Raw genomic sequence first — 16,563 nt, 5'->3', positions numbered from 1 at the left:
CGGAAAGGGCAAAAATTACCATTATGAGAAAACAAACAATTATTTTAATTTCAATAACCATAAAAACTTAACAAATGATACAATGCATAATCAACAGATGTTTTCGAAGAACAAATATACATGTACATTAAAGCAAATCCAACGCCATAAATTTGATCAAAGTAAATAATATGAGCTTGAGTGTTTTAAAATACATCAAGACTCTGAAAAATAAAATATCTACTACTGGTCACCATGGATTACTGGTATTAGAGACTTGGAATTCAGCTGCATGTTTGCTCCAGTTCCCATTAGTATTATTCAGACTCAACAGTAAAACTCATACAAAAGTCAGTTAGAGGGAAATCTGTCCTATAAGGATTTTTTTTTTAAATCTCAAAAGCAATTTTTCACTATATTCCTTGGGAAATATTGAAACTTGGTTTTAAGTGTGTTAAATTTGAGTCACGAGGATTACCTTTAAAACTAAATATCTTTAAAACTGTACAACAACTACATTTTCACACATAAATTGACCGATTTTTATTATTAAAGCTACACGTTTTCACTTCCGTGTAGATGCCATTCTACAAGTTCTAAGAACTTGTAGTAATCTTGACGTCACTAAAATTGATGACGTAATCACACGGAATTTAGGTTATTCCCCTACTAGACGTACCCGTACACGTTTGAAATCTCAACCTCTCTATTCTCAACTTACGTTCAATTATTTTACAAATATCCTGATGATTTGTCCATTCAAATGGGTTAATCTACTCCCTTATCATGACGGTAGGAAAAAAAATGAGAATTTCCTCCCCTATCAACAAATCCAATTCAAAGATTTTAATACTAAATTAGATCGAAACTTCTCATTTCTGTGTCACCTACTAACCAGATAAATTTAGAATACTCTTCTATTACCCATTATCTGTTTGACTGTCACCGTAACAGATCTTTTGAGCATTGAGTGATAACAATGCATGCAATATGTATTCTAAAAGAAGAGTCAAAGTTAAAAAAAAATTGTAAAAGCAGGGCAATAGCCAACAGAATTTCACTTCCCATATTGCTACATGTACAAAAGCTTTCCATGTCATGCTTTACATACCTTAACTATACAAAACCTGAATTAAACAAAAATTGTTAAATTTATAACCAAGTTCAATTTTAATGACCTATTTCTACGTTTTATTCAGTAAGAAAACAAATAATGCTACAAAAGGTTTCAACTTTGATCTGCAGTCAATAAAAGAATTTATACAAGCCATGCTGGCTGTCATGGACAATTTACATGCTGCCGTTAGAGGAATCTGGTAATAAAACACCACTATCCTTAGATGGTGAACTTTGTAATATATTCTCAGGTTGCAAAGAATCTTTCTCTTTTACATAACTGTCAGATTTATCAACACATGACTGGCTATCCACCACTGCATCATCTGTCACTTGAACATGAGATTGAGTTCTTTCCCCTTGTCCTATATCCAAATCACAAGAACTCTTGTTTTCAAGCACATTCTGTGCATTCTCAGAGATATTTTTTCTGCGATTGCTCCTGTCAGAACTAGAAACTCCATCCTCCTGTGTGGTTTCGTCAATGTCTTCTGCTATACTGATCTCTAAATCCTGACTCTGTTCTCTGCTCTCATCCTCCTCCCCGATTTGTTCGAGGCTATCTTGACTGGTGATGGATGAGCAGCTAGAACTATCAGATATACTGATGCTGTTCCTGAAGTGGTCCTCGTCCTCACTCTCCTCCTCAGAGTAGATCTCAGCACCTGGGAATGCGTACCTGTTGGGAGGTAGGTACAAATACTGACCATCTGCAAAAAAGATTTCAAATTTGTACCGATTTGCAATGCAATAAATACATAATGTAACCAAAAAAAATGCTAAAATGCACATCTGAGGTGCAGTTTACTACCTTAGAAATTGATTTGTAAATAAATGAAGTTACATCTAACTATTGTTGTCCTTGAATTTTTAAGGTTCCAAAATTTTAAATACAGTATATTAATAGTTCATATGAAGTTTACATACATCAAAGAAGTTGTGCCCACTTCAGGGAATTTGACTAGAAATGCGTTCATGATCTCTTCACCTTTCAAATAAATCACTAATTTTCTGCTATGCTTGGGATGTTGATTTTTAAAGATTTTTTTTTTATATATACATAAACCAGTACCTCCATACTCATATGTAAAACTGAAAATACTTTTTTAACAATTACCTTCTAAGTACTTGGCAAGACTAACTTTCTTTGGTTGCCACATAGCCCTCAAATCATCTGTTGTAGAATCACAAGTCACAACCTCTTCTCCTTTATCTGCAGATTCTTGTAAGGAAGATTCTCCATTGTTTAGATCCGGGTCAATGCCTTCTGAAGCAGTCTCTGCAGATGCCACAGTTGGACAATCCTCACATGTTGAACTTTCAGGCTTTTCACTGCTAGTTGTAGCTTCATTTTCTTGCTCACCCTCTTTACCTTCTGCAGCCTTACAGATCTGACCTTGACCTGTATCAATTTGACCTTGAACATCATTTTCCTCTGTTTTATTCTGTGCTTCATTAGAATCTTCTCTATCCTTGTCTGTTTTGTCTTCTGCTGTAGATTCCCTGTCAGTGTTCTGTGGTGAGGGGACAGGAGAAGGTGTAGGTGTGCGTAACTGATCTCTGGTGATCTCAGTCATGACTGGAGAAGAATCTGCTAACACCTGGAATCCTTCCTCCAGTCTCTTGCAAAGCTCACTGATAATGACATCGCAATCACCTAACAGCTCAATGTCAAAGTTCAAATGCTTTAATGGTTCTCTGTTGATTAGAATTTGAGGCACTTTTTGAGGTAGAGAATCTGAAAAAACAAATGACAATAAATTTAACACACAGTGCTAAAATTGCAAAAGTAATGTCTGTAAAGAAGACACACTATAATAAAGTGCTGTATAAAGTTAAAAGATTTTCTTCAACTTGTAAACCTGTACACAGACTACCTTTTACCATGAAAGTTATAAATAAATCACTAAATACTAACTACAAATCACATATTATTCATTTGGTACATGTATTTAAATTTATATAAGTACACTTCTACTTAATGGTTTTATTTTGCCAATGAAATTGCAAAAACAAAATATACTTCATCAAAATTACATGTATATCAGATAAAATCAGACTTTTGTTCAAAGAAAAAAATATTACTAGGAATGAGGGCAACAGGTCGGACTTTGAGAGAAGAACCAATCACTATGAGGAGGTCACAATTTTCCTTGTCTTCTGCCATCTGCTGGTGGAACTCTTCTGGTAAACTCTCCCCGAAAAATACAATGTCTGGCTTCATTATGGCAAGCTCTGTTCCTTCAGGGCAGACTGGGCATTTTGGTATGACCTACACATAAAACAAAATATTTCCTTTAAGAAAACAAAATATGTTTTAAAATATACAACTTTAAGGTGTATAGTAACAAGGCATTATCAGGGTCTATGTAGGGCAAGTAGCCCAAGATATGTAGTGAAAACCGGTATTTGTGAAAATCTTGTCTCACTAATAAATTCCAATTACCTATCACGCAAAACAGCTCTTTACCTGTTTAAAAATATCCTCTCTGACATCATCTGCATCAACTTTGTGCTTACAAGCCATACAAGTCGCTTTTGCAAAAGAGCCTTATAAAACAAATGAACACATTTTTTAACTAAATACTGTAGAAGTACTTTTTTCCATGTGGGATTAAATTAGGCTATGTATGAGGTCACAAATTTTCCACAGAAATTTGTCCCATTGAACCTAAAATACGTGTTAAGCATATATTGCAAGTCTGAGAAATCTGCGGAAATTTCTTTCTGCGGATTAAACAGAAATAGAGATTCCACAAAATTTTTGCCCCATGGAGAAAAGTACATCTACAGTAGTTGAGAAATTTTTTTTCCGCCTTATCTTTGTTAACTTTTCTTACAACTGATTTTTTGGTGTAAATGCAACAAGTAAAACATATTCTCAAATTCTGTAATCATAGAGCTTTAGATGTCTATAATATTCCTTAATTGGAAAATTTTATGTTTGAAGGTAAAACTTATATTCCTTACAGGACTTGTCAAGCAAAGTGAACTTAAATCAATTCTTTCCTTTAAATCTCACCATGACATTGTATCACATTCTGGATTCCAGCAACCTGTTCTAATGTATCGATGTTCTGTGTGTAATTTCGGAGTAACTGTCCATGTCTCTCTAATAGTCGAATAAATTTGTGTGACTTTGATGGTTCAAACTGACCAGGGTATATTTCCTACAATGAAAATTACATATTTCCAGTGTTATGCAATGGAATTAAGGCAAATATGGATAAAACTTCTACAATTTTTTAAACCACCTACTTATCCTTAAAATCACATGCTTATCTTTAAAAGCAAACATTAGCTGAAAGAGTTGGTAAAAGCAAACCTTTGCAAATTTGAAAAATGGTCTCTGGTCATTTCTGAAGAAGTTTATATCAAACATTGCTTGAGGGTCTGGTAGGTTTGGAAAATCCACAGCTAATCTAGCGTAGATACCATCGCGGGACCTGAAGTCTGGGATACCACAGGATACAGATACCTGAAACATAATCATTCAAAAATGACCACTATTAATTATAATAATTTTAAATGTTCACTAAAAAAGAATATAATTTCTTTTTAATTTTTACATAAGTACTCTTATGGCCCAGTGTACTAAAAAGCATTTTTAATGACTCCACCCTATTTTTGTAACAATTAATGCATTAATTAAAAAGAGCATTAATAAATCATTTATAAATACAATAAGTGGGGTGCACTATTTCTTGATTACACCAACGCTTGATAATCCATTAATCAAGCTAAATTTTGAATATGTTAATTCATACACATGTAGAGTAAATGCTGCAATCAAGTCCCTTATCTACTTTAGGTAATATTAAAAAAAAAATGCTTGTTTTATAAAGAAGGACTTATGAATAGAAAATGAAATAGCAAACAATAATTTTATAGATTTTACTAAAGAATATGTTTGTACCCCTGCTCCTGTAAGCACTACAATCTTCTGACAAGATTTAATGAGGTTTAAAGCATGATCCAGGGTTTGATACTCCTCCAGGCGATTCCTCTTGGGTGGCTCAGACATCAGGTGTATTATTATCTCCCACAGAGAAAAGTCATCCATGTGATCAATTTCAACATCTTTGGAAATAAGATCCCGTAAAATAACTCTCGGATTCTGACCATCCATCATCTGGCGTTGTATCCAGGCCATGGTACCTGAAATGCAAGAACTTGAGGTGCAATGGGGAATACAACAAACTACCAGTATATATGTAAAATTAAAACCATTCAATGTTTGTTAAAATCAACACAATCAAAAATATGTAACTTTTACATATTATAGAGTTTGATATTGTGTCATTTGGTCAACGACACTGAAAAAAATCAAACTATTAAATATTTAAAAAACCCTTTCTTGACAACAAGAATATCCAACACCTTGCTGAAGAGATGGAGATATTTCTTTTAATATCTTATTTTTTTATCAATTGTAAGTATTGTCATTTTAGCAGAAAATTTCAATAAAATATTAAATTCTACCAAATAATCCAATTATAAATTATTACAACTGTATGCTTTAAGTATATATTACAGATATATCTACAAGTATTTTATCCATGACATGAGATATCAATACATGGACTTGGTATCATTGTATTTCTAGTGATACTGATTGAGCTGCTTCGAAAACTGTGTTGGGTTTCAATTTATTTTCAGGATGCTGTTGTTTTACAATACCACCATTTCTATGTATATGAAAATCATATGATAAGGCTAAGTCTGGTTGTAGTGAACAAACCCAAATTAAAAAATAAGAACTGAACAATTATCAAGAAAATCTATGCAATGAATCAAACAGTGAAATGAGCAATTGTATTGAACAATGTAAATATTTTTGGGATTTGTTTCAGTCCTTATTGTATAATGTCAATTTTTATTTATTTACCTGGTGATGATTTCCATGCTCTCTCACTCAAGCCTGATATATCACTTATATCACTGTCAGAGTCCTCATCATTAGTTTTATCACCCTCTTCAAGGCAGTCTAGTAACTTGAATTCATAAAAGATCAGTATTTAAATTTACAATAACAATAATATTCTGTATATATACGTCGAAGTGACCAATACTGGCTTTTCTACGACGGTAATTGACACATTACTTTATAGAATATATTTTTAAATCATTACCTCCACTGGCTCGATTACTTTATGAGATCCACTCTCTGAAATAAAATAAAAACAATACTATGTTTGTTTACATTTCTACTTTCATTTTCTCAAAAGAAACGTGAAAAAGGGAGAGAATAACTTTTGAGAAACTTTACCACTTGAAGTTGATGGCATATCCTCATTCCCTGTTGGTTTATCTATAGCACAATTATTGTTAGAAGAACAAGCTTGTTCAGGATCACAATCTATTTCTTCCGTGTCAAGTTTTAACCTTTTTGTAGGAATTTCAACCACTTCATCTTTCACATCTTCCGCCATTGCAAAGTTCTCAAAGATGCGCTGCGCATGGGGAGCATCTATTATTTTCAGAATTATGATCCACAAGACAACAACCCGAAAAAAATACTACTATTTTCCTTTCTTTTGTGACTCATTTCTACTTAGATATAATAAATATATTTCAATTTTATCAATAATAAAGTTTTTTCGCGCATGAGCCATAATAAAACATCTTGATTAAAACAGTCAATGACTACTCCCAAGTTAAAGTGAAAGTAGGAATGGAGAATATTTTTGATTTTGAGAGGAATAAAGAAGACGACTTTTATAATATTCTTGGATGTAGTGAACATTCTACAGTGAGTATCAATGTAGTTTAAAGTATAAAGTGTCTAGAAAAATGAGATGTTCACTCATAAAAGTACGATCAGGAAATTTAACAATCAATGAATATTGGACATAAATTATTATTTTAAAACATGATAAAATAAGTTTACAGTAAAAGAACCCAGACAGAATCAGTTATTAAAGGTCTTAAAAATGTATTGTTTTAATAGACTGAACAAATCCTGACAGAATACAAAGCAAGAGTTTTAGATCTCCACCCAGACAAGAATCCAGATGACCCACAAGCAGGTTAGAATCTATACTAATTAATAAAGCTATGGTTGTTTTGCAGTACAATTGAATAATTCTAATGTATCATCAAAACTAAAACGGTAAATTTTTGTTCAAGCCCAAAAGTTTGCACGCCTTGCTCAAGCAAAAGATATTTTGACCGATCCTGAGAAAAGACAAGCTTATGACACTTGGAATAACTCTGGAATCACTGTGCCATTTGAAAAGTGGCAGGCACTGCGTGATGCAACAAAGACAGTAAGTTTTACAGAGAAAGTTCACTTGGGCATGTATAATGAATTGATTTGTCAAGATTGACTGATTCAATACTTGACAAATTTTATAGGAATTTAATTTTTTAATCTTTTTTTTTCTTTTCTATAGTACATGTAATATATAAAATTAAAAAAAAACCCATTTTTATGTGAAGTGAAATGCACATGTATATAATAATAAGACTTTTGATACAGTTAAAAGGGAAAGTACACAGGTTTTTATTCTTCTTATAATGCTGGATTGTAGACATTACACTGGGCATCAGTCAAACCTCAGCCTACAATACAATCACAGGAACACATGACAACAACTAGTGTACAACCATCTTCTGATGATGATTTTGACTCATCACCATTCAAAGTAAATGAGCCCATCTCACATGCTGCAGTATATAGCAGTAAGTATTAGTACCAACTTCCCATTCTTTATTTCAACTTTAAAGTGCTTTTACAATGAATGGCTTTAAAATTTTTGAATTACCAGTATAATTGTCAAACTTCCCTCAGTCTGGCTGATACTTCACTTACTGAGCGTCCAAAAAATAAGTCTGTACAGTGACATTTAACCATTTTTTAGTTCAAGGTCGTATAAAATCTCTGTTCAGATCATATTTTCTCTCTCTTTGTCCCTGACTGGCCCATACCTCACCCCTGAGTAAAGGATGTGCATTGACCTTGAAAAAAAGGTTGTTAAGTCACAGATTATGTTCAATACAGATTTCTGGAACCAATATCAGCAGCATTCTTTCCTTGGTTGTATCAGGAAACATGTTACAGGTGACACAGATGCTTTGGTAAACGGTCTTGGTTGAGGGAGTTAGAGATCAAACACCTTAATTAAAGGTGACCTTGTCTGTAGCATTTTAAAATTTCTCTCTCTTATGCCCCGCCATGAATATGGTTTGCAAACTGTTAAAATCATTGTCCAGAGAGTATTTTCTCTTCCGACCCTATCTGGCTTAAACTTTGCTAGTTTAGAGTAACAGGGAGTAAGGATATGCAAAGACCTTGAACAAAGTTTTCAAACTATCTGGTATGCTGATAGATATTTCTGAGAGCTATCAACTGCATGAACATTTTTTGACCTTGACCTTTCCTTTGATCATGTACCTCACTTTCCGAGTATAAATTATGTATTGATCTTTTAAACATACCATCTCATGACGGTGTTATCAAACTTCACATCTTTGTCCAAACTTGCATATTTTCATCTAGGGATGAACACTACCAGACTTCACCCAATGGGTGCACATACATTTTCCAGATGAGTGACCAGGTTCAAGGTTTTGGAGCAAGTCCAGTTCCTAAGGAACTATAAGCCCTCTTTATGAAACTTGCATGGATGATTTTCTCTCAAGGATGACCCCAGACTTGCTTCGGATGCCTCTCCCTAAGAGTTTCATGAGTAAAGGTTATGTAAGTCAAAGGTAAAGGTCAATTTCAAAACACTATTTGCCTACCCCCTTTCATGGATGATGCATCTAATGTCTTTTGTTAAAAGCAATGCTTTGGATGGTTACCTACATTTTCCAATAATTTACCAGGTCTCAATTTTTTGGAGTTTTCTCTCTCTCTAAAAAACTATAAGCCCTACTTGGACCAAACTTGCATGGATGATGCATCTAGAGATGGACACTACAAGACTTGCTTCGGATGCTGGATCTGACCTACATTTTCATTCCCTGGTAACTATAAGTCAACTTGTGCAAACTTGCATGGATGATGCATCTAGGGATGGACACTACCAGACTTGCTTTGGATGCTGGATCTGACCTATATTTTCATTCCAAGTAAATAACATTGCCTGAACCAAACTTGCTTGGATGATGCATCAGAAAGTCCAGACTTGCTTCGGATGAGAGATCTGACCTACATTTTTATTCCCTAGAAATTATGAAATACCTGAACCAAACTGATCAAATTTTATACACATTTAAATTTTCATGTTACTTTCCTAATATATGTGTGAACATTCATGTCCTATGGACATATTTATTTTAAATTTTGAATAAATTAATGCTATTTTTCTAAATTATTTTATTAAAATTAATTATTAATGAAAAAATAAAAAAATCTTTCTTAAGTTTTTTTTTTTGATTTGTAAATGGTAAACGATTTGTATTCTTTTTTTTTAATGTCAGATCTATATTGTGCATTTTTTTTTTAATTTAATTTTTTAAAATTTATTAAAAATTTTAGGTGCCAATTTTAATATACTTTGTATCGCAGATATTTTAAAAATACATGTGAATGAAAGGTAAGGTATTATAAATGTCTTTGAATTAAATCTTGAATCTATGTACTGTAATCGTGTTTAAAGCGTAATTCTAATTATTAAATAATTTATTAAAAGAAATATCACATTAATGGAAAAACATGAATAAGATGACTTGATAAATTAATATGTAAAAGTTTTTATTTTTAAATAAACTTTTTAGAAATAAAGCTTATATTAAACTGTTTTGTTTGAAAATATGTTAAAGCAAGATATTCTCTAATAGATACTCTAATTTATCATTCAAACATTTTTTTGTGCATTAAGAATTGGTCTGAACATATTTTATTGAATAAATACTATACAAATGGTTTGAAAACAGTATACCGGTAATCTCTTTATCGGAAAGATTTTAAGTAATGATCCAAATACATGTGTACATTAAATAATTGTAGTGTATTGTCAAAAAAAATTTTCTTTGTAAATGGGTGAATGAATTTTTTTTTTCACTTTTTCCCCAAAAAATCAATTATCTAAATTCTCTTTACATAAAAAATGATCTTAAGTTTTCTTTTTTAAAATGATATTGATATGAATGTACCGGTATGTATTTTAAAATAATTACACATTTAATTCTTTAATTAATAATTATGTTATAAATCAAGTATTTATGATATGTATTTTGATATTGAACTTATACACCACAGGTAATACATGTAAGTACAGGTAATAAAACAGACTTTACACAGGTGACCTTTCAGGTGTTCAGGTGTTCAGGTGTGAAAATCCCAATTTTGGCTAGATGGGAATAACAAATTCAGAATTTTGGCTAAGTGGGAATAAACCAAACCAATATCAGCAGCATTCTTTCCTTGGTTGTATCAGGCAAACACCTCACCAACACAGTTGCTTTGATCAAACTGCCTGAAATGACTGTAAACTTACTTTCTTGGTTGAAGTTTAGATCAAACACCTCCATTTAAATCCTTGTCAGTAGCATTTTTTTCTCTCTCTTCGGACTCAATAATTTTTTTGCAAACTATTAAAACATAACACTTTCTCCTCCACGATCCTTCTGGCTTAAACTTTTTTGAACACAGTTTATATAAAGGGAAATATATGCAAAGACCTTGAACAAAGTTTAACCTATCTTTTTCTTTCTGTTAAATCACTGGCATGATTTTTTTCCCCTTGGATTTATCTGGATCAGTGCTACCAACTTCACATGTAGGATGTGTATTGATCAAAAATAAACTTTGAAAAGGTAAAGGTATAAAAATTGACTGAAATCTTTGTCCAGAACATATTTTCTTTTCTATTAGCCCTATCCAGCTTCACCCAACGGGTGCACATACATGTAGATTAAGAGAGAGGAGATCTCTTTATGAAAGCTTATCATGAGCATATTTTTTCTCAATGACCCCATCTGATTCATACCTCTCCCAAAGAGTACTCATGAGTAAAGGTATATGTAAGTCAAAGGTAAAGGTCAAATTCAAAACAGACTTTTACTAGTCCCTTTCTTCCTAATGTCCTTTGTTAAAAGCAATGCCCTTTGGGATGGTTACTAGCTGCAATAATTTAGCCCTCTCCAATTTTTTAATCTGACGTTTTCTCTCTCTCTCTCTCTCAAAAAAAAAAAGGGAGAGGGCTACATTATTGAAGCTAGATGGTCACCATCTCAGATACCTCTAATCTAATGTTACATGTATTCACTATCTTCTAGTCAACTTGTGCATAATTTTGATGAAATTGTGCTTAAATGTTTAACTTCTGCCTGTTTCAGTTACAAGCGAAAACATTTCAATGGTTTTTCTTTTTTTAGATCAGAAAGTCCAGTAGAGAGATTCCATAGACATGGAAAAGTTCAGAAATTATGAAATCTGAAGGAGAGACATAAAATGTCATAAATAATTTGTCTCTTATTGTGTGATTACAGCTTTGTTAATTATTATTTATCAAATTACATGTATATGTTTTTTGCAGACATACTTTCCAAGTGAATTATCATTTTAAAGAATCTCTAAAATTGTGTATTTTAAGTGCATATTTTTCAGATACATCTTGTATTGAGATATTTGATATTGTCTATGTATTGTTATGTGTATTATTTATTGTTGTGTTTGCTTTGTCCCCCCCTCCCTTTTTGGTTTTCTTTCTTTTATACAAGTGTATGCAGTTGATAAATGGAAATGAATGCTGGTCAAACTACTGGTATTTAGAAAGCCTATAAACATGTCATAAATAATTTCTCTTATGTATTACAGCTTTGTTAATTATTATTTATCCATGAAAAATAATCCAAGCAATAATTTGTTTTTTGCAGACATACTTTCCATGTGAATTATCATTCCAAAGAATCTCTAAAATTGTGTATTTTAAGTCTTATTCTTTAAAATTAAATTTATATTTATTGATGTTTTATGCTGTTGTTATATACGTATATATAATATTGTCCAGTAAATATTAAAAATAAAAGGCAACTTTTTTGTTGAAGTTTATGTCACTTTAAAAATAGTTGTGAAAATTCATACCTATGTGGCATTCAATTTTTGAGCCATGATATAGATTATCTTGAAGAACATATTTTTTTTTTTTAAATATGCCAGTAAACTTTCATAAGCTCTATTTTCTACATACTACTACATGAACATACCCCTCACATACATTTTCTCTAATATCTCCCCATGGAGGAGAAAAGAATCCTTTGAGGTATTCAAGGGTATAAATTTATATACCTGATGGTAAAGAAACCTTGAACCCCCTTGGAAATGAAATACAGATCCCTATTTGGATAGTTAATAGGAAAAGTCATTTACAAGACGGAAAGCAGCTTATAAATAAAAGTGTTGATTGCTAACCCCCCCCCCCCCCCCCCACCCGGCCCACTCTTCTGTTTAATTCTTGAATGATCCCTGGATCTGCCCTGAATATGGACATAAATAATCAAGATCTGCTTGGTCAGAAAAGCTCATTTGGGCCTCAAACTGGTGAGCTAAAACTACAAATTGTGCTTCATGAATTTAAAGAAATAAATTTACACCAGATGAATGCCAGCAAAATTTGTCACATCAGCTTAGAGACTCTATGAAGATTATAATCTAAATTGTGATTCTAAGTCCATGATTTTGCCACTAAGGTGTTTGTTTCCACTTTTGAATATTACAAAAGACTTTCATGAAACTTGTCAATTGTGACTCTGCATGGGGTTCCCCCATCTTTAGAGAAATGTTGATAATTATCAACCTAACTGATACCTGTATTTCTACCTTTTCAATTTACATGCACCTCCCTATTAAAGAGGACACAACTCTGCAGAGAAAAAACTTCTCATGATTTTCTTTTATTGAAAGATGCTTTTATGAAATTTGCCTGGCAGTGTTTGGAATGCAAAATTAGAATAACATGCCAACGGCACATCAGTAATCCTAGCTTGAATATAACTCATTGTTAATTTATAATTGGCAATTCTTAGAATATCAACATGATATTTTTTCCTGTTGTACAAATTAACTAATAATGGAATAAAAACAATGTATGTAATGTCTTGAACTCCTACTGAAAGTAAAGAATTATAAAATAATGAAGTCTATGATTGAAATTTAAATGAAATACAAAACTGCTGATGAGTAACCATTTGCACTTTCAACTGGCAGACCAATGCTTGCACCAAGTTTTTCACACATAAAATTTGCTCACAATTCACAAAGAATGATTTTCTGATGTCTCTGTCATTTGATAATTTCCCACACAACAACAACAGTTCTCATCTCTTCTTGAATCCATATTTCTTTCTTTCATAAAACAGATCTGTCTTTGCACTTCCCAAATTCACAATCTTTGGACATCCATCCCTCTAAAAGAGAAAGTAAACTGATTCATTCTAGTATATTGATTTATAAATCTAATCTTGAACCTGATTGGACCGTGAAAGAAAATGATATATCTGATGATTCTAGATATCAATATTAAATTTAGCTGAATTTTGGTATCTCCAATATCGTGAATGTGTCAAAGTGAATTGAAAGTCCTAATCACATTTTCTTAATCAAATCCTCAGATAACTCAAAAAAATTTTTCTTCATACAATCAAGTTCTAGATAACAAGGTTTGATGGTATGTAAAGAAAAAGTGATTAGGACTTTAACCTCACCATGACATATCCATGGTTATTGCAATTTAAATGTTCAAGATACAGAAGTTCAACTGTATTTAAAAAACAAATACAATTGTCTGCACTCACATCTTTCTCCATAATGGTACACTCCTTGCAGTAGTAAGCATCTGACACCCCCGGCCCTCCACAGATCACACAGCGACCTTGGTACGAGCCATAATTACACTCATCACAGATCCGTACCAGTGTGCACGGTCTGACGTAGGAATCACATATTACACATTTACCGTCACCTGCAAAACAAAGTGCATTTGTGGAAAACTGTTAACAACAATTTATACTTGTTTCCCCAGTAAAGAATCTTCAATAATAAATTACATATCATGAAGTTTGAAGTATTATTCTTTTAAACTTTTAGTAATTACAATGCAAATGAAAACTTACATTTTTCACACAGTCTACCAATAGCTGGAAGAGAAAACATCACAATTATATATAAATATTTGACAATATTTAAAGAAAATAATTTTCAATGAAAGAGAAGAAGAAAACAATTTAGACAATGAGAGGAAATTAATATTGCCTTTTGATCATAGAAAATTGTGTATGCACTAGTCTGAACCTTGTATATTTGCAGAATAAACAGCACAAGTCACTTAATTTGACACAAATACATGTATTTAACAGGTCCATTTTACCAAAGACTACTTCTACCAATCTATTAATAGCTACGTACTATTAGATAGAACATTAGCTATTTTTACCTACTTTCCTATGCATTTTGTGGCCAACAACCCATGAGGGCCTGTCCCGAGACACAGTTTATACATTATTCTAACTAAGGTACTATGTGCTATGTATTAGAAATTAATATCCAGATAAATTGTTTGCATTTGTATATGTATATCTTAATTAAGATGGAGAAGGCCTATGGAGTAGAGGTATAAATTTGAATCTCTCCATTAGCAAATGGTGACTTGCGCAGACACTGAGAGAAAAATTGCCGTTTTCAAAACAAAAACCACAAAATATGCTCGTGCAAAGTGATGGATTATTTCGTAGCTGTGTATGTAATGAAATTTGATTTATGATTGAAAGAGATTTTATTGCGAAAAAATATATGTTTATTGCAAAAAAATACTTTTTCCTCCCATTAAGCAGGTACCACGAACAACATGGAGAAGAACCATTTCAGAGTTAGAGGAAATGGGCTACCTGTGCCTTAACCACCAGTTTGATACAAATAGTTTTTTATGCAAATTTAATAAAAACGGATGAATAAACAAACAATGTTTTGTTTAAATTAAACTACGATATAATTCCGTTCGGTATTACAAATTTTGTGTAATGAACATGTTATTAATTTTTTACTACAGTATACAAGATGTTTGAATTTCCTGTCCTGTAAACAAACTTTTGAAAAAATGAGGTAATTAAAAACGAAATGTAATTTATTAAATTGAAAACAAAGGTGTAGACGAATCATTTTTGCAATTTTGTGATTTTTAAAAAAATATATATTTTTTAAGATGAGTTATTTTTTCACTTTACGCGTTGCATTAGTACACAAAACGAAATTGTAAATCATGACCTCTTATCCACTCTGTTCTCTAATTCACATGTTCAGTGAATGCTATGTGCTATGAGATAATAATTTAATGTTTGCATTTGTTTATTATATTTTAATGATAACACGCTTAGTTTAAAAAACTATTACAAGTGGTCTAATCAGTGAGATCTCAATATAAGACACAAAAAAGAACAAATTGAAATCAGGCACGTGACACGTACTCTAGATTATGAAACAATTTATGAGCAATGGCTAAAGTAAAAGACACAAAGTTATTTATACAACAAAAATACTTTCCCCACATAACATACCTACGCCAGGCTGTTTTTATGAGAAAATAAGATCAGGGTGATGCTTTGCCATGTTCAAAAACGTTTTGTCTATGTCAAAGATTTACTTTTCTTTTTAACGCTCAAACGAAACAATGTCAAACGCACAGATAACGGAGACGATATCACAATGCGTACGAGTTAATATTGTATTCGAAGTCTCAAATGCGTTTTATCTTCATAAGATTTTTCACTACAATATGCAAGTTGTTTGTTAACATTGATCTGGAAAAATGAACACGAGTGAGAAGAAAACATAAGATATATAGAAGTGTTTGAGACAGAGATCGTGACTTTTATATTTACTGGTAATTTACAAGATAATTTTTTTTTCATAGTTACAAGGCTAGTACACAAAACAAAGTTGTAAATCATGACCTCCTAAATTCAATCTCAGTGAAATAATTTTAATGCCCTTACTCCTTTATTTATTCATGATAGCACGGTTCACGGCAAAACTATTTACATTGTGGTCTAATCGTGAGATTCGAGGTATATTTGGACAGTGTCGTACTAAAACACAGAGCAATGTCAGTCACATTACCTCATTTGGAGTACTCATGCCCGGACTTCAACTGCTTGTTTCAATTGATACGGGCTGAAATAAATAAGCTGCTTGCTTCAACTTTATCTTCTTAAGTCTCTATCACTATAAAACTTTTGTTTCTTACCTTTAAAAGCTTTAAATCAAAGCTGTTGATTTTTCATAGCAATAAGCCATTCGTTTAAACCTCTGATGCTGAAGAGTTCCAGCAATTGTCTGCTTCAAATACTTTGTACTATGGTCTATTCGTAATTAGTAGTAGAGCAAAGTATTTGAAGCAGACTATTAGATTAAGCGAGTATACTAATAAAGTTAATATGTTTTTCTGTGTGACTGTCGGAGCGAGCGCAGTTACGTAGTATCAAAAATACTTGAAAAATTGATCAGCCACTTCAAACATCAAACGG

The 16,563-nt window shown here is 32.2% G+C and overlaps 2 protein-coding genes and 1 pseudogene across 2 annotated transcripts; 1 reads left to right on the top strand and 2 right to left on the bottom strand.

The window, feature by feature from the left end:
• Positions 1-1,147: 1,147 nt before the first annotated feature.
• On the bottom strand, positions 1,148-6,537 carry LOC134251393 (NAD-dependent protein deacetylase sirtuin-1-like). Its single transcript, XM_062733790.1, has 10 exons — positions 6,365-6,537; positions 6,228-6,262; positions 5,984-6,089; positions 5,012-5,253; positions 4,421-4,573; positions 4,118-4,265; positions 3,566-3,645; positions 3,181-3,367; positions 2,213-2,833; positions 1,148-1,805 (listed from the first exon to the last, which is right to left on the bottom strand). The coding sequence occupies exons 1-10, from the start codon at positions 6,525-6,527 to the stop codon at positions 1,270-1,272; spliced, it is 2,271 nt and encodes a 756-aa protein (XP_062589774.1). The 5' UTR covers positions 6,528-6,537; the 3' UTR covers positions 1,148-1,269.
• Positions 6,538-6,724: 187 nt separating this feature from the next.
• LOC134251354 (dnaJ homolog subfamily C member 12-like) lies at positions 6,725-11,438 on the top strand. The gene is made up of 5 exons (XM_062733744.1): positions 6,725-6,847; positions 7,046-7,124; positions 7,225-7,364; positions 7,629-7,779; positions 11,422-11,438. The coding sequence occupies exons 1-5, from the start codon at positions 6,770-6,772 to the stop codon at positions 11,436-11,438; spliced, it is 465 nt and encodes a 154-aa protein (XP_062589728.1). The 5' UTR covers positions 6,725-6,769.
• A 1,471-nt stretch (positions 11,439-12,909) lies between these two features.
• On the bottom strand, positions 12,910-15,646 carry LOC134251384 (PHD finger-like domain-containing protein 5A; annotated as a pseudogene).
• Between the last annotated feature and the right edge of the window lie 917 nt (positions 15,647-16,563).

The sequence above is a fragment of the Saccostrea cucullata genome, unplaced genomic scaffold (genome assembly GCF_032062105.1).
Source record: "Saccostrea cucullata isolate Sc308-1 unplaced genomic scaffold, CSIRO_AGI_Scuc_v1 ctg197, whole genome shotgun sequence".
Classification (NCBI taxonomy): Eukaryota; Metazoa; Mollusca; class Bivalvia; order Ostreida; family Ostreidae; genus Saccostrea; species Saccostrea cuccullata.
This window is presented reverse-complemented; position numbering and strand designations above follow the sequence as displayed.